This window comes from Bidens hawaiensis, unplaced genomic scaffold, assembly GCF_021521415.1.
Source record: "Bidens hawaiensis isolate Kalapana, Puna unplaced genomic scaffold, B.hawaiensis_p1.1 tig00004555_1, whole genome shotgun sequence".
Lineage (NCBI taxonomy): Eukaryota > Viridiplantae > Streptophyta > Magnoliopsida > Asterales > Asteraceae > Bidens > Bidens hawaiensis.
Window position 1 is genome coordinate 346 of NW_027491278.1, and position 24,341 is coordinate 24,686.

A 24,341-nucleotide genomic window follows, 5' to 3' on the forward strand; every position below is an offset into this window, starting at 1 on the left:
TGATATGAAAAATACATTTCAGATTCAAAAATATTAAATGGGATGTCATCTCTGGACCCCTCATGTAGATGTTATGCATGTTGGCAAAATGAACGGGTTATGGGATTGGGTTCAGTTTCAGACGGGTTGGGTTTATGTTGACTCGAAAAACTTGTCAAAGATGAATGACATGATCTCAGATTTTTCACTTATTGCATGTACCCTGTAAAGCTATTTTTATTACATTCATTATACACTTTTCTTTCTAAAACACAATTAAATTGGCCCTTTATAAGTAATTAAATTAAAATGTTATGCATTTTTCCAGATGGGTTTGGGTTAAGCAAAAACACTTCAAGTGAAGCCTAAAGTGAAAAATATGATTACAGTTTTTTGCATTTCAATTCACAGGGTGTTTTTTGACCAAAAAGTTAAACGGGCCAGGTTTTGGTATTATTTATGAAACCTTGATCTTACAAAAGTAATATTACAGATTTTGATAAAGGGCAGTTTATGTATTTTTCTTGGATTTTGAATTTTGGTTCGGGTCACCGGATTCGAGTTATAACCCAATACGAAACCTCTTAAAGGTGCTCTTCTCAGTTCGTGTGGGAAATGTTTAGTTGTACATTTGATTTCAATGTTGGTAATAAGATGATGAATCTCTGATGATATATGATTTGGGTGTTTGTAGGAGTGTGTTGTTAGGTGTCTTGAAGTTCTGATCAAGGGTTTCACTTTTTTTAGGTATTGAATGAGTATTTAGAGGTGTATATAAGACCTACATGTACTCAAGTGAAATTACTATGTAATATATTTTCTTATGTTTTACCTTTAAATTTTTTTGTTCGTTTCAAATAATTCATTTTATTAATTTAAACATAGACAAATCCCGTGTATTACACGAACTCTAAAACTAATTAAAAAAATATATGAATTGCCCAGATTAGATAAATGCTGATCAATTAAAAAAATACGGATTGTTAAAATAAGTAAATAAATAATAATGATTTTTTTTATGTGCAAGTATAAATGTATATATATGTTGTTATAAAAGTTATAATTTGTTGGTATAAACGACAGTGTGCTAATTAGAATATATATTATGCTTTTATAAAAATTATATTTGTTGATTGAAATCTATATTATGCTGACTAGAATTTATTATGATGTATGTATTATACTAGTATGTAGTGTAGGGGGTGTGCATGGGTTTTGGATTAAATCCATAACCATAACCGATATGTCGATTAACGAATAACTATAACTATAATCGATCTGTTATAGCGGTTTCGGTTAATTGGTTTTGAAGGTTATAGCGAGTCGGTTATGGATCGGTTAATCGTAACCACAACAATATAATTGGGCCTAAAAGTTTAGTAATATTAGAAAACACTACATTACATGATCCAATAAAATATATAATTCATAATATCGTTCGTTCTTGAAATGAAAGTTATTTGGAGGAGCAGATGAAGCGGAACCATTAGATCCTAGGCTTTGGATTTGAGTCACGATGGTCGGCATTGCAGCATCAAATTGTCGTGTGATTCTAACAGCCAATCGGCGGTCATGGGAAAAACGTCGGTTATGAAACTTATGGAAGACATTCTACGATGGCCAAAAATAAAGATTTATAAGATGAATAGTAAGTTTGAGGAAAACGAGAGGTAACACGAGATTAACTAAAACATGAAGTACTAAAATGTTAAAGATTTAAAAGTTGAGGGTAAAAATTTGAAATTTGTTTGATAGTTTGAAAATAAAATGCAATAAATGAGAGAAAACCAATTTAAAATAAGAAGTGTTTAACCGTTTAATTAACTTGTGATAATCAGGACTTTATAAGTGAGGGACTTGTGTTAGATAATGAGAAAAAAAATATTTTGAAGTAAGTGAATAATTCAAATCATGATTAAATAAAATCACATAAATAAATGGATAAACAAATTTTCTTTGATGAGTTGGGTTTTCCATGAGCCTTCCATGACATTTTATTGTACCAACTTATTAGCATACCAAAATAAATAAATTTGTAGGTTGGGCTTTCCATGAGCTTTCCATGGCATTTTATTGTTCCAACTAAATACATAACATCAATTTGTGAGCTAGGCCTCCTATGAGCGTCCCATGACAATTTAATGGCCTAACAAATTAACAAATCGATTGAGTTGGTCGGCCCATGAGCGTTCCATGGCATTTTAAACCGACCCAACTAAATAGTGAATTAACGAATCTACACATGAGTAGTTGGAACATCTCGTGAACCACAATGGACGATAATGCTCCAACAAAATACCATAACTAAAGAGGATTTGAGAAAATGAATAGTTGGAGTGTCCATAACTTGTCATGGGGTTTTCACCAGACCAAACATTTTAAAATATTAATATAAAATAAATTTGGAATTTTCGAATTTAGCAACAAAATCACCGTGAATTTGGTTTGATAATTTAAGAATGTAACCGCTTAATTGGTTACGTTGACCGCTTAAAGTGTCGGTTATATGACAGTTGTTCCGCTTTGGACTATAGATCGAGTATTGTAACCAAGTTATCCCCCAGGTAAGGAATAGCGTCTTACCTTTGATTCTCGGAATCGTTTTGCCAAGGTCTAGCTCACAGTACTCTCACACTTCCAGTTACGACAGGAACTTGTCATACCTCATTGCCTTAAGTTGAAAAAGTAAAAAACAAAACAAGGGAATTATTAAGGAATTTCTCAAAATAAAAATCAATCTACTAAATTTATATAAAAATGTTTTGAAAGTGAGGCGTAGCCTCAAAATTTGTGTGTGTTTACATGATAATATAAATAAAATAATTAAATAAGTTATCTAGGTAAGCTGTAAGCGCATAATGTAAACATATAGGCACGTATAGGGTCCTAAGCATGTTACTAGGACTTTATTAACGACCTATCTTAAACCTTCGACTATGATACCAATCTGTCACACCCCAACCTAAGGCGAAAATGTCGGGGCACGAACCGTTGTTCACAGGTCACAAGGGTATCATCATGCTATTTAAATATGAAAATATCTAAATTACTTTATTAAAATTTCATTAAAATACACATTGTCTCAAATTGTTACAAATAAGTCCAAAACAAATAGTAAAAACAATTAAACTAGTTGTCCTTTTTATTATATCCTAAAGTCCAACAATTAAATGTCTTCATCAACTTTCAATCATCCAATATAGTACCTACAATATGCGTAAAAATAAATATACTTTGTCAACAATATGTTGAGTGAGATAACCACCAATTTTTGATATATAATAGTAATAAAACAAACAACCATATGGGTTAATGTGAGTAATACAATTGATGTAACAAGTAAATGTCGTTTGACAATTGCCATGCGAATCAGGCTTTGGCTACTAAGACGGCGTATGATCATACTTAATGAGATAAACTGTGATGGACCTCTCAGAATGCGATAAAATAAACAATTAATACACATTGCACAAAATAATCAATTTGCATGCAACACAATTGAGATTTTATGTAAATAAATGAGTTTTGGTACGCATGCTGCCCAAAAAATATAAAACGGAAAAAGGGGTAGTGATTAACTCACCTTATCAAGTGGATTAAAGAGATGATGATCAGAACTCAATATAAACGATTAAGCTCCTTGAAATATACCTATATAGTCTCCTAATTGTTAAATATAATATTGATTAGTTAGATCAGACTAGTAAGACGACTCATGATGGATTTTGGGCCTCAATTGGGTTTTTAAGTAGAATTAAAATATTAATTACGGCTTATCATCATCATTATCATCTAAATAGATAAAGTATATATAATGTGTATATGTATAAAGATTATTTAAGAACCAATGGTTCGGTAAAAGAAAAATAATAATCGAGTTCGGTTTATCAACAATAGTATTTAATTGGTGTTAAATATGTCCATTTATAATAGAAAAGGGTTAAAAGTGAATTAAAATAAATAAAATCAAAAAATTGGGGTCCATGGCACGCCCTGGCCCGTCCACAGCCTTAACCAACATGCACAGCCATCAGGCTAGTGCATTCAGATGTGATTAGCATTGCTTCGCAACAAATATAATAACAGACAGCAAAACCCAATTTCCAATGATAAACCCTAGATCATCACTTGGCTTACATGCTTATTGATGGTCGGGGGTTTATGATTACTGGTTAACAACTTATCAAACACATATTTTAATTAGCGAAAACGAGCATCAATTGAGGGTTAACGACCACAGGTTATTTGGTTGGCAAATCTTGTCGGTGGTAAAACCCTGACGATGTCGGTCTCGAACATTGGGGAGGTAACTTGCCACGAATTTGGTTGGTTTTAATTGCGTACGTTACGATACCGGAACTAAAAAATGAAAAAATTATATAAATTTAGGTGGACCAACAACCAAATTTTATTATTATTCTTCCTTTTTTCGGAGGGGGGGGGGGGGGTCGGTCGGTAAACTTGCGCATTGTTAAACCCGAGCGTTTTCGGTCACGAGCTTTAAATAAGACCATGAGTCTGCGCGAACTCGGTCAGTTTCTTTCAGATTTGTTATGGTATCGAAACTAAAACAAAAAAAAGTTAATGTTTAATCGGTTTTCATTACGTTTATTATGGTTATTAAACTAGAATATAAATAAAAAAACAAAAAACACATCTACCAAAATGGTACCGTCAAATTAGGGGTGTGAAGATTTCGGGTCGGCCTGAAAATACCCGAGAACCGGACCGATTTTTTCTCAAAACCGAACCGATATGATGTACAGAAGCAGGTTGTCGGTTCTTATTATATGAACTTTTCGGGTTCGGGTCGGTCCTCGGGTCTGAACCGAGGAAACCCGACCTTTACACAACCGGCCCGATCACTGTATAAAAAGCTGTTATAGATTACGTATATACCAACATGTTTGATTATGGGGATGAAGAACTAGCGATGACGGCTGAGAAACAATTTGAGTTGGGGGGAAGAAAACGAAGAGTTCAAGAAAGTGGTTTTGTTTTTCACGTTTTCTAAAACCCCTTGTTTTTCTATTGTATACTCATGTACATTAAAGTACTATATCACGTGCAAAAAGCTGCCCATTGCAATGTATACAAAGATTCATATTCCCAGCAAAAACCTTTTCACAATTAGGGTTCATGTTTCTTCATGATTAAAATTCTTCATCGTTGATTCCTAATAGTCGGCCGTCCTCAGATTCAATCTATGTTCAACAATAAACGGAATACAATTGGGTTATAAAGGTTTAATCGATGAACCCTAATCGTCTATGATAAACCCTAATTCACAATTATTATCACCACGATCTTAACCCTAATCGCTCTCAAATTCTCAATCTGTTACCATTCGTCTGATTCTTCCTTCGTGTTTGATAATCAAGATATGATTAAGTGTTGTATTAAATTATGTTCTTATCGTCGCTCTATTTTAGAAATTAGAATGCAATCTTCTCTGATTCATTCTATTTGATTTGATTCTAGAATATGATTATGTCTCATTAGATGAACATGAACACAAATTTGCTTATGAAAGTCATGATTTAGTATAAAAAAAGGTTTGTCCAAATATTTGAATAAACTCAAGTGGATATGATTAGGGTTTATTCGAACACCTTCTTAGTGTATATATGATTTGCTTTGGAAGCCATTCATAATTTCATCCCACCCATCTATGTGTTTATTATTGTTTTAGTATTTAATTTCTGTGTTTTTATTTGTTTTTTCATAATGGTATGGGTTCGGTGGTGATTAGAAAGTTGTCATAAAGTAGTATACACACACACACACATTGCATTTCGTATGCAGTTTCTTAAAGGTACATTATGTGTTCCTATTAAATTAGTTCACACTACTTGACCTTTATCTTGCAGATGCGAGTAATTGAAGAAGAGAAGAGCTATGAGATTCTTGGTAAAACATTTGACGGTGAAGCTAAGGCCATATTAGAGGTAATTTGCTTCTTAATTGATATTTACTTGCTTAGTCATCAATAAGTATTTAAAAACGATTTATAGGAAGAAATATGTTTATTTTGTGTCGGGGCAGTTTGAATATATTTTATTAAGAATCTTTTTGTGTTTGTTTGTTTACAGATTCTGCTGTAACTAAAGATCAAGAAACAATTTCGGCAGCCTTTCATCGACCACCCCTGCTCCTTTCCTCCTTCACAATTAGAATCTGGTTGGTAACATTGTGGACTAATTAAGTAATAATTCGTTTGTATTTTAAATGTCTTAACAAGTGGAGTGGATTCTTCTGTCTCCTTCCAAGCTCTATACATAAATGATATTGAATTATTCATCTTCCTACAGTTTTGTTATCTGCAGGGACAATTTGTATGGTTAAAACCTATAAATGTACATAACATTTCGCCGGTTCTTTGCATGCCCATTAACGATTAACTATGCAACTTCAACTTTGGAGAAGCCAATGTTGAAGTTAAACGCTCATAACTTGACAAGGGTATCTGATCTTTCTCTTTTTATTATTATTTATTATTTTTTATTTATATTAAATTTGAACTTTGAAATTTTGAGGCGATTGATGCGGGTACTTCAAAAAATACCACTAACGACTCAAATCGATTCATGCATTGTTATTGCCACTGGTAGACGATTCTTACATCCAATTGATTTACCTATTCCTACAAAAGTTATTTAGTTTATTTATTTATTTTTTTTACGTGTGGGTTGATTTGATTTTGTTGTTACAAATTTATTTTTTTTGTTGGGGTTTACAACAAGAGAATGGATCTTCTAAGAGCTATGATAATATGAGCAAAGGGGCCTCCATATCGTGTATTTTTTTCTTTGATGCGTATAAAACGGTTTGGTTTGGCTTAATACGTTTTTGTCCATCTTTTTCTCTTTTGTAAACTTTATGTTGCTGATATGTTAAGTTATATAATTTGACACTAAAAATTGTGTTGGCTATTGTGACTCCTATGTTTTGAAGTTTATAGTAATCATGGCAAGTTTATTAATATGGAAGTAGGGAAATAAACCATTTTAAACACAAGCCTATTCATGGCATTATTCATAAGAGATCAGCTGCCCTGCTCTACTCAAAGAAAGTAAGTTGTACAAGAAATTTTATTATTCAGTTTTATAAATGAACGCATAAAAGGTTAAATACAGGTGTCGACTCTACTGTATCCATAATTGGAGGCTTAATTGTTCGCTTATTTGTGATCTTAATATTAACAAATTTTATCTTTTTGGACCCAATCATTTTTTATTCTTATATCTTGGTTACTCGGGCAACACAGATATTTAGTAGAGATGAGAGTTGTTTTGGGAATTTTGCTTCTTACTAATGTTTAGAGTAAAGAGGCGTAACAAAGTTTTTGCATTGGTAAACGATTCAAAAAAACTATTATTTTTAGTAAACATGTCAAAATTATAACTTTAATAAACGAGTCAAAATTGTCGCTTTTAACACACGGTTAAAATTATATTTTCAATGAAAGGGTGAAGATTACCACTTTTAATTAACGGATCATAATTATGATGTTACATAGCATGTCAAGATTACCTCTTTTAATGAAAGGGTCAACATTCCCCATCTCATTCCTCAATATACCACCAAGAATTTTCAGATTCTCAATTTCTTGCCTATAATGTAATATGTTCTTCGTTTAACTTAATGCATGACTTTATTTGTTATTATTTTATTATAAATCTATGTATTATAAAAATTTTAATGTTCAATGCATAGGTGATTAACCTAGTAATAATAATAGAAAAAAGCTCAACCACATTTAAAAAACTCAAACCTCTATACTCACATCTAACTCTCCCCACTTCAATCATCATCTCATACACTTCATCTTCATATCTTTACATTTAAAGACAAATCTCTCATCATCGCAATATATTTCATCTCTTTTAATTTCGAGCTGTTGAAGTATAAACAGAAAGAAGTTACTTCAAACCAAAATTTAGACTCTTCTTCTTCTTCTTCTTCTTCTTCTTCTTCTTCTTCCATATCATCCATCTATTTTTGCATATGTTTCATCTCAAGTTCACCTTCAAAGTCGGCCTCCGTTGGAACACCGAAGAACCGAACCCGAACCAGACCGATACCCGAAATACACTCATAGGTCCAGTCCTCGGTCCTGGTTTTTGTTGAAATCTCGGTCTCGGATCAGGTCGGGTTTAACCCGGTTCGGTCCGGTCTCTCCTGTTTGTGCAGCCCTACGTCAAATAGCCTAATAAGCCATACATATTAGTAATAGTACAGTAATGATTAGAATATTTTCAAAGCCTAGATTTGATATTCACGGACCTCCTCCGCTTCTCTTTGTACCTAGCGCCCGTCTAAATCTCGATTGTACGCTGTGAAGGATCTGCCGTTATGAAAAATACCACAACAGCGGTTACCGGCAGCAGTTCTGGTGACGAAAGCGGTGGTTGTTACTGGTAGCTGTGGCGATTCATGGTTTTACTCCACTGACCGAGGTAAATTACAAACCCCTTCCTCCTGTTTATCAATTTCATTATATTTAAAGTTCAGTTTTTGTAATTTCTAGGTTCAACTTAGTAAAGGAATTGAATTGAACAACATAAAACGGGCAACAATATTATTGAACGAGCTTGGGTAAATAAAATTTTAGGCCTTATTTGATTTCTAGATCTAAAAACCCTTTCAGATCTGATAATTTTTCGAAAAAGCCCTACCAGATTCGGACGGTAAACCTCCGGATCTGTGATGGCTTTAACCAGATCTGACTACGACGTCCAGATCTACTTTCTTTTGGAGGCTTCACGGTGTGAGATCTGCATTTTTTCCGGCAATACAGCCGAGATCCGGTATCGAAATCTTTAGATCTTAACTTCAGTTTTTGTAATTTCTAGGTTGTTGGTGGAAGTGGTGAATGGTGGAGCACTCAGTTTGGGTATTTGCTCATTTTCTTTAGCTAAGTTTTGGTAACTTCGAATCATTAGATCCAGTGAGGCATATGGTTTAACTTAATAACTAGTGTCGAATAATCAAGAACATAAAATTAATTATTTAAAATAGATAATTGTTGGGTTCGTAGGCCTTGTTGGCCCGGTTTATTATATGAAGTCAAAAGAGGAGACGGGTGTGGGCGGTCGGGCCCAAGCCCGGCCCGGTTTAGATTTCTTGCATAATAATTTACTAACCCTAGTTCAGTCTCTATATAAACAACATTATGTACATGTAATATTTGGTCACTCAATAAAGATATACCTAGTTGCCACCCGTGGACGTAGGTCAGTTTAGACCGAACCACGTTAAATCCTCGTGTTCGTTTATTGTTTTCGTGTCGTGTTCGGTTTCGTGTGTGCGTTTAATCCTACAAGTGGTATCTAGAGCTTAGGTTCGGATCACACGAAGAACACGGGAACCAACCTTCCGCCGTCGCCACCCTACTGCGCTAGGGTTTCGCCGTCATCGTTTTTTCGCCGCGAGAAAACCTTGTTGTTGCTGTCGCAACACCGCTAGAGTCTTACCGACTCAGCCGCAGGGAAGAAAGGGGTGATCTCCGGTAGGGTTCCGCCATACCCAGTCGCCGTAGTTGTTCAGGCTCGTGCCATTGCTGTGTTTGTCTCTGTTTTATCCAGTTTTTCGTTTTAGTCATTGTCATGGCAGAAGACGGAAAGGTTTCAATACAGAAGTTTGACGGACAGAAGTTTGGTTGGTGGAAGATGCAGATTGAGGCACTACTTTGTCAGAAAGACTTGGATGTAGTGCTTGAGGATGAAAAACCAGAAAAGTTGTCAGAAGCAGATTGGAAGAAGTTAGACAAGAAAGCTAGGGCTTGTATTACATTGTCGTTGTCGGAAGATGTGGCGTTTAACGTCATGAAAGAAACCACAGCCCGTGGTATGATGGACGCACTATCCAACATGTATGAGAAGCCTTCGGCAGCGAATAAAGTCTATCTTATCCGAGAGCTAGTGACAACAAGAATGAAAGAGGGTGGGTCAGTTACAACTCATATCAATAATCTTAATTCGATCTTGTCCCGCTTAGTGTCAGTTGACATTAAGTTTGATGATGAAGTTCAAGGCCTCTTGTTATTATCCTCTTTGCCCGACAGTTGGTCGCAAACAGTGACTGCAGTTTGTAGTTCGTCTACAAATATTACTTTCGATGGGATTCGAGATCTGATTCTGGGAGAAGATTCAAGACGCAGAAGTTCAGGTGAATCATCAGGCAATATGCTAGTCACAGAAGGTAGAGGTAGGGGAAAACAGCGAGGCAGTGGGAGCAGGAAGAGGAGTCAGTCTAAGACTCGTAAGGATATTGAATGTTGGGGTTGTAAAGAGAAAGGACACTTCAGGAATCAGTGTCCGAATGGTAAGAAAGAGGTGAACGTTACAGAAGACGACACAGATGACGGGGTCAGTAGTGATGAGGCTTTGGTTTGTAGTGTTGAGAGTAGCGTTGATGCTTGGGTGATGGATTCTGGTGCATCGTTTCATGCCACTCACTGTAGTGAAACGATGAAGAATCTTAAATTTGGGGATTTTGGAAAGGTTCGACTAGCGAATGATGATATTTTAGAGGTTACGGGTATGGGAGACGTTGATTTGATAACTTCAGCCGGTACTTCTTGGACTTTGAAAGACGTGAGGGTTATTCCAAGTTTGAAGAAACGTTTGATTTCAGTTGGGCAGTTGGATGACCAGGGGCACGATGTTAAGTTCGGGAATGGGCAGTGGAAAGTAGTCAAAGGGAATCTCGTTGTTGCTCGTGGCAAGAAAATGGGTTCGTTGTATATGGTCGATATGTCATCGAAAGGAGTGGATCCAGTTTTGGTGAAAGACAAAATCCGGTTCACAGAATCTCGTGGGCAGAAGAAGGTTCGTTTTGCAAGTAACAAACCCAGAGCCAAAGTGAAGATTCAGGATGAACGAGCTAGGAAGGTTAAATCAGTTGGGGGAAATCGTGACAGTGGGAGCACAGGTCGTGTTTCAGTTACAGTTCCAGGTCGACAGTGGATTAAGAAAACCAGTATTCCAGCTGTAAAAGTCTCTCCAATGAATTACTTGCTGAATATGGAGAGTGTTTGTTCTCAGGTTATCTCAGGATCCGGTAGTTCGTTACAGTGGGAGCCGGTAGGGACAGAGAACGGGTCAGGGGCAGTTTCAGCCATGACTGACATGTTGGAGCTCCGGGGAGCTTCAACGGGCCTTCAGGTTAATTGATGAGAAGGCGGTGGCAACTAGAAGAAGTTTAATGTTCAGATTACAGAAGTACAATCAGGAGTGCAGACGAGAGTACTCAAGGCCTCCGAGTGGGAGATTGTTGGGTTCGTAGGCCTTGTTGGCCCGGTTTATTATATGAAGTCAAAAGAGGAGACGGGTGTGGGCGGTCGGGCCCAAGCCCGGCCCGGTTTAGATTTCTTGCATAATAATTTACTAACCCTAGTTCAGTCTCTATATAAACAACATTATGTACTTGTAATATTTGGTCACTCAATAAAGATATACCTAGTTGCCACCCGTGGACGTAGGTCAGTTTAGACCGAACCACGTTAAATCCTCGTATTCGTTTATTGCTTTCGTGTCGTGTTTGGTTTCGTGTGTGCGTTTAATCCTACAATAATCTCTTTTAAGTATCAAATCAAGAGTAATTACATAAGAGCTTTTAACTAACACAGAGATATCGATAAACAAATAAAAGATAAACATCAGCCAACAAAAGAGGTTAGCACCAAACAAGCTGATAACTCAAAACAATTAAACAAAAAAAAGTAATTAAAATATTAAAAATTAAAATGCTCTTTCCTCGTATTTTTTCATCAATTTCGTGTCGATTAAATTATAAATTAATATGTTTGAATGTCTATACATACAATATGGTTTGATTTCTATATCTATAACGGGACCGGTTTGGTTAATTCAGTTATGCTATACATCATAACATAAGTTATGACTTTTATTATTTAAACTTTGATTTGGAAGCTTATTGCCTAATAATATAAAGGTCAGTTTCATTAATTTTTCTCACTCGTACCTATCTTCTCAGGTTCTTCTTCACAGGTATGTTTCATCGCCAGTTGTCTACTGTTTTGTGATTTGTAGAAGCACAAACACATTATCTAACCACTAACATTATCTTCGACTTTTGTTCAGTTTATCCATGGCTTATCCATGGCGTTGGCCGCTGCTTTACTCTTTTTGGTGTTCATATTATCAGCGAGTCATCAATCATGTACGATCACCTCTCTCTCTCTCTCTTTCACTACTTCTTGTAGATTTAGGGTTGTGCATATATCTATGTACATGTGTAAAGCCGCTGTAGATCTAGGGCTGCATATATGTATCTAGAGCCGATCACGTGATTGACTAGGTTTTAGATCGGCTCGTTTACTTACATAAAGCTTGAGCTCGCTTTCATGAGTAATTTTTCAAGCTCGAGCTCAACTTATTCGTTATTTACTATTATAATTTTTATATTAAATATACTATATTATTTAGTTACATTTTTTAATAATTGTATACATTATTGTAATAATTAAATATATGAACTATAATTTTATATAGCTCGTTTAAGTTCGACTTTTCTTGAGGCTTCAGGTGGCTTACATGAATGTGTATTTAACCATGTGTAATGTGTGAAGGTTCAACATGGTGTGTGTGTGTGTGTAAGAAAGATGTACTACATATGGCGCAACAACAGACCGCTTGTGGATATGGCGCCGAGTGCGCACCCATACTCCAAGGCGGTGTCTGTTACCACCCAGACACGCTACTTGACCACTGTAGCTATGCAGTGAACAGTTATTATTAGAACTCGTGTGATTTCATGGGTGCAGCCATGGTTGCCACCTCTGATCCGAGTTAGTCTTGTTATTTTTCGTTTATGTTTATGAACTGATTAATTCAACTGATTATTCATTGCTGATTTGTTTGTTGTTTTTTTTAGATTTAATTAATTTTAAACTCAAAACTTTTTTGTTACATGTTTTATAGGTTCCAATGGGTGCACGTTTTCCACACCTGCAAGGTATGTTCTTCTACAAATATTATTTTTTAGTGTAAAATTAAGTTTATGTTTACATAATATAGATTTAAGAAAAAAATCAGAAAAATAATTGCTATGTTTTGTTTGAAATATTATATTTTAATGTAAAACTAAGTTTATGTTTACATAATACAGATTTAAGAAAAAACTCAGAAAAATAGTTGCATTATTATTGTTAGTGTACTTATAAACAATAAAAATATATTTAGTTAAGATAAATGAGCTAAGCCGCTAGTAAGTTATTTGAGATTGACTCGTTAAACTCGAATTTAGTCGTGCTTAAACAAGTATGAAGTAAGATTGTTTAATAAACGAGCCTTATACATAATGTTAGATATACTTGCAAAGTTACATAAAATAATTCTAAATGCGTGTATATATATAGTAATTAAATAATCAAAGCTCGAGTATGAAATATTGATAATAAGCCGAGCCAAGTTATAGAAACATTTTTCAAAACGAGCACGTCTTGAACTCGATTTTTTGTAAGTTAAACGACCTCAGTTTGTATCATATTGTATAGTTAATTGATGGTTATTTGTGGCTCTGGCCCTGCCCAATAAATTTGTATATTGTACGGTTAATTGAGGCTCTGCCCAATAAGGGGCATTTAATATATTCAGTCTTGTGAGTGTATTTTTTGTACTAATCATTTTAAATACAAACACATTTCTAATTTTTTTCTTTTACCATGGTTTAAAGTTTAACTAATACTAGCATCACAAACATCAATATACACATTGACTCTTTTGGGGTCGTCTCTACATGGGTCATCGACATTGGTTACCCGGGTTTTTCAATTGTGAAAGTAGTGGATGGAGTTGAAGTAGGGCCGGTTTTGCCAGCATCCAATGATTTAGCATGTGGTTATTGTGCTTTGGTGGACTGAGGCTACATTAAACTAATGGTATTTTTCGGGAGTTTAGCTGTTTTGAGTGTCATGGTTTTTATGATTGTCTGAGTTTGGTGATCGATGGAGTTTGGGTTTGTTACTAGTCATGGTTACAATCAGTCAATCATAAAAACCATGACACTCAAAACAGCTAAACGCCTGAAAATACCACTAGGTTGATGTAGCCTTAGTCCCCTATGGCTACAATAACCAGATGCTAAATCATTGGATGCTGGCAAAACCGGCCCTACTTCAACTCCATCCACTACTTTCCCAATTGAAAAACCCGGGGTACCAATGTCGATGACCCATGTAGAGACGCCCCAAAAGAGTCAATGTGTATATTGATGTTTGTGATGCTAATATTAGTTAAACTTTAAACCATGATAAAAGAAAAAAAAATAAAAAATGTGTTTGTATTTAAAATGATTAGTACAAAAATACACTCACAAAACTGAATATATTAAATGCCCCTTATTGGGCAGAGCCTCAATTAATCGTACAATACAAATTTATTGGGCAGGGCCAGAGCCACAATTAACTGTACAATATCTACAAACTCGGGTCGTTTAACTTACAAGAAATCGAGCTCAAGACGTGCTCGTTTTGAGCAATGTTTCTATAACTTGGGCCCGGCTTATTATCAATATTTCATACTCGAGCTTTGATTATTTAATTACTATATAAATACACACATTTAGAATTATTTTATGTAACTTTGCAAGTATATCTAACATTATGTATAAGGCTCGTTTATTAAACAAGCTTACTTCATACTTGTTTAAGCACGACTAAATTCGAGTTTAATGAGTCAATCTCAAATAACTTACTAGCGGCTTAGCTCATTTATCTTAACTAAATATATTTTTATTGTTTATAAGTACAATAACAATGCAACTATTTTTCTGATTTTTTTCTTAAATCTTTATTATGTAAACATAAACTTAGTTTTACATTAAAAAATAATATATTAAACAAAACATAGCAACTATTTTTCTGATTTTTTTCTTAAATCTGTATTATGTAAACATAAACTTAATTTTTCATTAAAAAATAATATTTATAGAACATACCTTGCAGGTGTGAAAAAAGTACATCCATTGGAACCTATAAAACATGTAACAAAAAAGTTTTTAGTTTAAAATTAATTAAATCAACAAACAAATGAGCAATGAATAATCAATTGAATTAAATCAATTCATAAACATAAACGAAAAATAACAAGACAAACTCGGTCAGAGTTGGCAACCATGGCTGCACCCATGAAATCACACGAGTTCTGATAATAACTGTTCACTGCATAGCTACAGTGGTCAAGTAGCGTGTCTGGGTGGTAACAGCTACCGCCTTGGAGTATGAGTGCGCACTCGGCGCCATATCCACAAGCGGCATGTTGTTGCGCCATATATAGTACATCTTTCTTACACACACACCATGTTGAACCTTCATACATTACACATGGTTTGGTACACATTACACCTGAAACCTCAAGAAGAGTCGAACTTAAATGAGCTATATAAAATTATATTTAGTTATTACAATAATGTATACAATTATAAAAAAGGTAACTAAATAATATAGTATATTTATTATAAATGTAAATAACGAATAAGTTGAGCTTGAAAAATTACTCATGAAAGAGAGCTCAAGCTTTATGTAAGTAAACGAACCGATCTAAAACCTATTCGAACATGCGATCGGCTTTAGATACATGTATGCAACCCTAGATCTACAACGGCTTTACACATGTACATAGATAAATGCACAACCCAAAATCTACAAGAAGCAGTGAGAGAGAGGTCGTACATGATTGATGACTGGCTGATAATATGAACACTAAAAAGAGTAAAGCAGCGGCCAACGCCATGGATAAGCCATAGATAAACTGAACAAAAGTCGAAGATAATGTGTCTGTGCTTTTACGAATCACAAAACAGTAGGCAGCTGGCGATGAAACATACCTGAGAAAATAGGTCCGAGTGAGAAAAATTAATGAAACTGACCTTTATATTATTAGGCAATGAGCTTCCAAATAAAAGTTTATGTTATGATGTTATAGAAAATCATAACTGAATTATCCAAACCGTATGATCATGACCCATGAGATCTTACAATCAAATGTCTCCGTTGTTTGAGTCGCTTGATTGTAAGATCTTCAGATACAACCCTCACAAACGAACGTAGACAGATCTCACATCCAAAAATTCTTCATGGGGTTACTCACCGTGATTAGTTCCAAATTAGGGTACCTCATCATCAAGCTCAATGAATATGTTCTTTATTAGACACAAGTTATTAAGTTAAACCATATGCCTCACTGGATCTAATGATTCGAAGTTACCAAAACTTAACTAAAGAAAATAAAATGAGTTTAGAGATTATCGAAGGTGTGCCAAGATTTATTAGCTTAAAATAAAACTAGATGCATTTTTAGAAAGCATTGCAACTATGTTTATAAACTCTTAAAAAAATATACATAAAGATTTAAGTATATCTTTTATTTATAAAATAAAAAAAAAAGATTTACATAACCTCTTATTGTTTATTTATAAAGTTAAAAAAATCATGTAACCATATCATATATATCATAAGTCACAACCAACCAGATCTGATGTAAACTACATAAAAGATTTGTTTGTTTGACTCATGCTCGCTCACCTCATTTTACCATTTATACTCTTTAGGAACATGGTGTAAATCAAAGCATTAAACGTTACTTATCATAGTTGTTAGTTGATGCAAGCAAAATGTACAAAGGTTTTGTTTATTATAAAGAAATATATGTAAGGGTTGGAATATAAAATTATTATTATTTATGTACGAATGTAAGAATGATTTCCTAAGTATCTTGAAAAGGTATGGATATAATATGCCTTTTGCTTGTAGATTTTGTTCCATATCCTTTACTTGCAAACCATGCTCACACATGTGTGGTGCCTCTTTGCCTTTTCTTTAGAAACAAGTTTACATGAAGGGTGTCTTATTGTTTTCCACATTTTTTTTGTTATAATCTAATAACCAAATATATTTTTCTCAAACAAAAGTTTATATGGATACTATTTTAAATTTAGAAACAAGATTGCACTACGAGTTGAACACAAATTCAATAGAATTGCAATTTACAATTGAAATAATGAAATGCAAAGAACAAGTAGAAATAGAGATGTTGAGGTTAAGTTATTATGTACTTGTCATGCATGGTTTTAACTATCAAATCAAGTAGGACTAAATGTCTTGCTATACCACGGCACTAATCACATATGGAAGATCATAGCTTCTTGGTTGCAACGAATCTCTAATCAAATATGCACTTCTACTACCAACTTTTTGCTTATGATAATAAGAGGAAATTGATTTTCATTTGGAAGGTTTTGAAGGAAGACCATTCATATATGTTTATCTGAAGTATAACGTGAAGATAAAGTTTTAACGTTTGATAAGTTCTTTTGTAATATCATTTCCGTTTTTTAAGAACTGGTAAGTTAAATTCAAATCAAAACTAAAATTCTAACTTTGTAATAAGTAATCAAATTAACATTCTAATTTTTAACGAATAACCAAACTCAAGTCACAATCAAACTACAAATCACGAATATACAAGGTTTGGTTATGTTTCAATTAAAGTTGGTTAACAAATACACATTAACTGAAACCATAATCGAATGGTTGGTTAATCAGGTTTACTTAACTATAACCGGTCGACTTTGTCAGTTATGATTAATTTCGGTGGTCTGGTTTTTAATTATGGTTCGACTTTTTCCCACCCCTTTACACTTGATAGTTGATTATTATAATAACAATCAAACCTCATAAAATTTTCAAAATATTAACATAATTAACTTCCCAACTTGTTACCATTCAAATATAAAAATAAAATTACATATAGAACCGTAAATTCTTCAAAAAAATCATTTCTGTGATATTTTTAAGAAATATATAACATTAAATATTTTTAAGATGTCCTAATCATATTTTAAGAGATCTATAACAAGTCCAGATATCCCCACGTTTGTTTTTCTCTTCCTTCAATGATTATTTTCAAGACAAGCAGACAATACACACTTGCTCTCCATCACGTAAATTGCCACTCGTACAAAGACAATTTTACAAAGCTGTATAAAGATGAGGGAGACAGATTCCTATACATCTTTTCAATTAAGAAACAAATATTGATTAAAAAACCTAAAATCTACTTCAAAGGAAATTTGCTGCAACATTCCAAATTCGAGCCTAACTTATAATATACAGAAGTAATTATTCTAGTGCAAGATGTTTGTATGTTTATTGTTGTTTTTTAATTTAGTCATTACGGTTTTGTGGAACATGTTGATAGAGGTTGCAAGAACTCAAATATTTGAAGATGCTTGTTTGAGGGTTTTGGAAGTTCGAACGTGTTAGACGATGTTTCTAAGCTAGATAAACATTCTTTGCTGCTATCAGTGTGTTACGAATAGTAGGATTTATTAGTTTTTGGTGATGTAGAGAATTGGAATTTTTTTTACATAACTAGGAATTTGAGGCTAATTTTATGTTAATTCTTATTTTACCCTTTCTACTAAATACTATGTATCATATATCCTAGATTGAGTAGATTCCTAACATTACTTACTACGCTTCCTAGAAATTATTTTATATTCTTTTTACATGAATAAAATATGTATTTTTTATTGTGACAGTCAAGAAAATGTGAGTATCTAAAAATCAACGAAATTAAAAGGAAAAATACGAATAACGTATGACCCCAACTGCCTCCAGCTAGGCACATGTCCACAACCAGTTGGCAGATTCTTCAATTCTTCGTTACCATCTTATCTTCATCAAACGTACTTCGTAAATTATAAAATTGATTTACATGATTATTTATTACTAAAACATGTTTTTTAACACAATTTAATACTATTTCTAATTTTGTTCCCATTTAATGCAATAAATTTAAGTTCTTGCCAAACTAATATGAGACCATGTGTAATCATAACTCTTTACATCCAGGCATTATGCGTCACGTGGCGCCCAGTCAGAGTTATGATTTTTTATAAAAACAGGCTGTAGTCATAACTCTCCACCCCCAGGCGTTATGCGTCACGTGGCGCCCAGTCACTATTAATTTTGTTTGTTTTTTTAAAATAATAATTCATTTAAATAATTAAATATATAATTAAAAAACTACATTAAAATTAAAAATACATTAAACAGATGTAGAAGTTTTAAAATTCATTCTTATATCAACTTTGGCATATGACATCTTATTATCGTAAATACAATTTGTTCCAAATTTTTTCTATATATAAATCTCTTTAACAAAGTACCAAGTTGAAAGGACTTAAATGCAAATACTATTAAAAATAAGGTTCAAACTAATAAATAAATAGTACCATAGAGACTAAACAAAAACTCTTAACCATTTATAAACCAACAAACCCTAAATCGCAGGTCTCTCTTCTTCTTCTTCTTCTTACAGCCTCTACAGATGCAAATACTTGAAAACCCTAGATCCATTGCAATTAAGGTTTTGTTGTTTACCTAATTTTTAATCTATATTCAAGATCTATAATGAATTTAACGGATATATTTTTGATATTTGAGCCCATTTTTCGCGTTTTACACAAGACGCTCCAAAAAAAGGGGGGGGGGGGTGTACCCCCGCGTTATCCTCCAAAATGCTCCCCAAAACGCACCACTACGGGTGGTCTGATAGCTAAGGCGATACTAGTTTTAATGGGTAGAAGCCATTTAATACGTAACTAATTAAAATAAAATAATAATAGTAATAATAATAATTACAAATACTATATCTACATATGTATCTATCACTTTAGCTAGTGTATAACCCTTCTTTCCTTTTAGATTTCAATATATTTGGTCATCAATACTTAGAAATGTTCAACAATTCTCACAGTTATGCAATTAAAAACTTAGTAACTTAGTAAATTAAGTATCAATCAATCGGGTGACAACTAAAACAACAACGCGTAATTGATGTTTAATAAATAACATAAAGGAGAGTAGTAGGTACATCATACAAACACTTTCTATTTTATAAACAACACAAAAGTAATTACAATGAAAACAACCTGAAAAAAAAAGACTCCATTATTCTTGTTTATGATAAACAACAAAATAAATATCTTTTAATCATAAATTAAAAACAACAAATAAAAAAGAGAGAATTCTATTCCTGATGAGAGACCCATGATACCCGCTGTCACTTTATCACACCGACACTCAAAAAAAAGAAAAAAAAAATCAAACCAAAACCAACCACAACAAACTGAACACCATCACCACCACCGGTGCCACTAGCCTTCCACCACTACTTGCCGTCTGATCCGCCGCATCATCGTCACTATAATCGTCATCAGAACCCGGTCCTGGCGCCTCCGTGGAGTCTCCCTTCTTCGCAGCCTTCTTTTTCTTCTTTGCGCCCTTTGGGGCAGGCGCGGGCTCATCGGCCTCCACCGTGCCTTTAAACAACTCTCTCGGCAATAAAACCTAATTAGACACAATGTAATTAAACAAACGTTAGAGCTATTAAGAGGCTTGACCATTAATTGACCGTCTCTGAATCCGTAGACTTTAAAAGAATACTAGAATATTAAATAAACCAAATATTATTATTTTTTTTTATTATAGATAGTCTTTTAATAGTATCAGACTACCAAACAGTCGGTTAAAAAGATTTACTAACCTTATCGACTGTGTAAATCGCAATCGGCTCTGCGTCAACAACCGTCCCATCAATCGTCGCCGTTACAACCTTCGTCTTCAACTTAACATCATTACCGTCATTCTGCACGGTAAAATCGTACTTCTTCTTCGCTCCTTCCGTCGCTAACGTGTTCATCAACCCGTTACTCGATCTAAGCATACCCAACGAGTTATACAACGGAATACCATGGTAAAGCAACAACGACGTCTTCTCCGAAGCCGTTAGGTTTTTATATTTTGGCGCGAAAGCTGAAATAGCATCATCTCCCGGACAAAAAACCGTTACACCACTCTCAACACTGCTTAAAAACGTTCCGATCGCACCCGAAGTTGTTAACAGGTCGTAGAATGACTGGCAGCCTTCTCGTTGTAATAAGGAGGTTAAGTTTAGATCGGGAGCGGCCGTTGGGGCTTCGGCTTCAGGCGATTGTAAAACGGAGCTGATTTGAATTACGGAGATGTTGTACGCCATTTCCTTGATCGATTTCACGTAAACGGCGTCGGTTTGGGACGGGTTGTCTTCCGGCGTGAACCGGACTTTTCCGCCTTTGACGTCGGTGATGTGGACGTATCCGGTGGTTCCTGATGTGAAATGGTAAAAATATTAATTAATTTTTTTATTTATCATAGGGTTACAATATATACAGCTAAACTACGAAAAATTATTTTAGTGTCGCAGTTTAGCTGTATATATTAAATATGATTTATTTAATATAGGGTTACATTATATATGCTGTTGACGGAAAAATAATTTGTTATTTTAATATATAGTGTTAAAGTGCGACACTAAAACTCTAAATACTATATTTTCCTATACCTGGTGCTTCACCAGTGGCCTGGTATAGGGTGGCGGTGGTGGTGGAGCCCTTGGTGACCTGGTGAAGCTTTTTGGACCCGAAGTAGTCGGCGAAGATGTGGAGTGAGAGGATGTTTTTCATGGTTTGAAGAGAGTAGCCTTTGGCGACAAGCGACGACATTGCGGCATTGTCGACAGCGCAGACGGTGATGGTTTGCCTGCGGTTGATCTCATTGGCGAGGTGAGTGATGGTGAGGTAGTGGTTGAAGGTTGAGAAGCTCGATTCTGAGGCGAGGATTTTGGTGATGTTGTGGGCGGTGATGGTGGTGGAGATGGAGAGGATGAGGAGGAAGGCGAGGGATGTTGCCGGTGCCGTCGGCATGGCGGAATGTGGTGGTGATGGAGATGGAAGATAAGCTAGTGTGGAGTGAGTGGTTTATGTGTGTTTAAATGGGGTTATATATATCCATGTACAATACGTGATAGCTTTTCAATGATGTTTTTATATATCATAAAAGCATTTAATAAGTGGTTAAATCAATTATGGTATCACAATTAAGTTATCTTTTTTTTTATATGATGCTTAAAATCATATTATATGTTGACATTTAGGGCAGAAGCCAGACCCGGCCTCTAGCCTAGCTGAACATGGGTTTAATTAGGGTCAAGCTCAACTTGTTATGACTTACAAAAGCTTAAAATCAGGTCATTTTGAGTTTTTATTTTTTCTAACATTTGAGATTGGATCATGAGTCGTTTTTAAAGATCAAGCTCAACTTTGGCTTTGCTTATTTATAAATTAATTTATATGCATTTCAAAATATTTTTATATACTTTGAGGTAAACCTTGACAAGCCTAAGCTCGGAGCCTCGAATCGAGGTCGTGTGTAGTCCTTAAACGAGTTAAAGCTCGGCTTGAGCTTGGTTGGGTTGTGTTGTGGTGTGTGTAACTCATACACAGAGGTCCAACATAGTTAAACTTAAAAATACACTAGGCTCGTTAAGGCTTAACAAGCTTAGACGATATTCACATACAAGGCTTGAACTCGAACTCTACTAGGGCTTGATAAGGCTCGGCTTCTTTCAAGCTTTTCCTCGATCCAATCTCGAGTTGCTCGCAAGCGTCTTAACTCATATCCACCAATACTGACTCATTTATGATATGTTTAACATGTTTTTATCGTCTAGATAAACAAGTTACACGCCGAATAGAGTCATGATTACTTATTCTAAGATATTTACAACCTATCAACTAAATTGTACATGTCATATTTAGGTTAAACAAGTATCAACTGAAGAGGTAGGTCCCAGCAGGGCTCAGTTGGTCCCGCATGACTCACCTTGAACAGGGATGTCTGCGCAAAGACCATCTACTCCCGCAGGACCCACCATGCTCAGAGAAGCCTACGCGCAGTATGCAAGCTGCATACGCAGGGAAAAGCCTCCCAATGGTAAAGTAACCCGCCTGTTCCCGCAGTTGCGGATACAAGCCATCAGGGAAGGCTACCCGCACAGCATAGCTACACGCATAAGGCTTAACACTTACAAATATTCAGTGTCACCTGAAAGAATGAGCAAAGGCGGGAGGGGGAAAACTCCCGCCAAAATGGGCCAGTCCGTATGACGGAGGATCTTTTGCGTGATACCTGACGAGGTAAAGACAAAAGATCTGACCAAGAATGCGACAGCTCACTGACAGCAGCGTGGCAGACAGCACGCCACAACACTGTGACCAATAGCCGCCGCCTGCCCACCAACTCCTGCCAGACCACGTGCCTAGCCTGCAGTTGGTAGAAGACGAAGAGTGCACGGCACGCCTGCTCTGTGTCAGCCGCTACCTATCCACCACTCACAGGTAGGGCACGTGCATAGGTTACAGTTGGTAGCGTGTTGGGCCGGCTAAACCCCTTGGAAACCCACCTTCGGCTATAAAAGACAGCAAATGGTATTATCATTTCATCATCTACTATCTCGTATAACTTACTTGATAACTGCTCTAATAGTATTCATATACTTTTATATTCAAAGAGCAATATAGACTGATTCTCACGCCGGAGGGTGGTCACAAGGAGGAACCCCCCCCTTCTCAGTGACGAGCTTACGGTGTCTGTTTTGCAGGTTCCCTGAAGTACAACTTACTCTGCTGGACCTAACCTTCGTGGGAAACATTACTTAGCCCCCAGATTACCTGTAATCTGTCCGGGGTCACTTAGTGTTTCTTCATTGGCGCCATCCGTGCATAAAGCTAGAACTACATCTTTCTCCAGTTTTTCAAAACTTCCAAGATGACTAGAGAAATTCCGGTAACCACAACCCCAGCCACTGGGGTAAACACCAGCAACACAATGTTTACAAACACTACCCCAGCCACCCAAGCTGGGGCAAGTGAAGTACATTTTACGAACACTACCCCAGTCACTCATGTAGGGGCAAGTGGAGTAAATATTCCACTGGGATTCACTGATGCCCAGCTGGAAAAACGAACTCGAGCCCCTCGCCAAACACTTGATCAAGTGAAGGCATGGGCCGAGGCACGTCAAAGAGAATTTCAGGCTGAATTGGACGAACGCTTGCGTTCAGTCCAACAAGCTGAGGAATTCGGTAGTACTCGCCAGCACCTCAACATGAGTAGTGAGTACGAGTACTCAGACGCCGAGAGGGAAGATTCCGACACCGACGCGAACCCTCGCCATAGGGCGAAAGGGAAGCGTAAGGAAACGGATCCCCAGCCAAAAAGGAATTTTGGGGAAGCATTCCAACCAGTCACGGAAAAAAGCTCGCGTGACTTCTCCAAGGCCTTTAGACCTACTGCCACAAACGCAGGAAGGTCAAAATTTGCAAGGGACATTGCAGAAGCAATCGCCCCGAGGAGTGCCAAACAAATGTCCAATATTGGCACATACGATGGTATATCTGACCCAGATGACCATCTGAACAGGTTCATTGCGGGGGCAACCGTCAGTAACTGGA

General features: G+C 35.6%; 1 protein-coding gene across 1 annotated transcript; it reads right to left on the reverse strand.

The window, feature by feature from the left end:
- Positions 1-19,880: 19,880 nt before the first annotated feature.
- LOC143627010 (fasciclin-like arabinogalactan protein 2) lies at positions 19,881-21,827 on the reverse strand. The gene is made up of 3 exons (XM_077096917.1): positions 21,393-21,827; positions 20,556-21,157; positions 19,881-20,359 (listed from the first exon to the last, which is right to left on the reverse strand). The coding sequence occupies exons 1-3, from the start codon at positions 21,751-21,753 to the stop codon at positions 20,114-20,116; spliced, it is 1,209 nt and encodes a 402-aa protein (XP_076953032.1). The 5' UTR covers positions 21,754-21,827; the 3' UTR covers positions 19,881-20,113.
- Between the last annotated feature and the right edge of the window lie 2,514 nt (positions 21,828-24,341).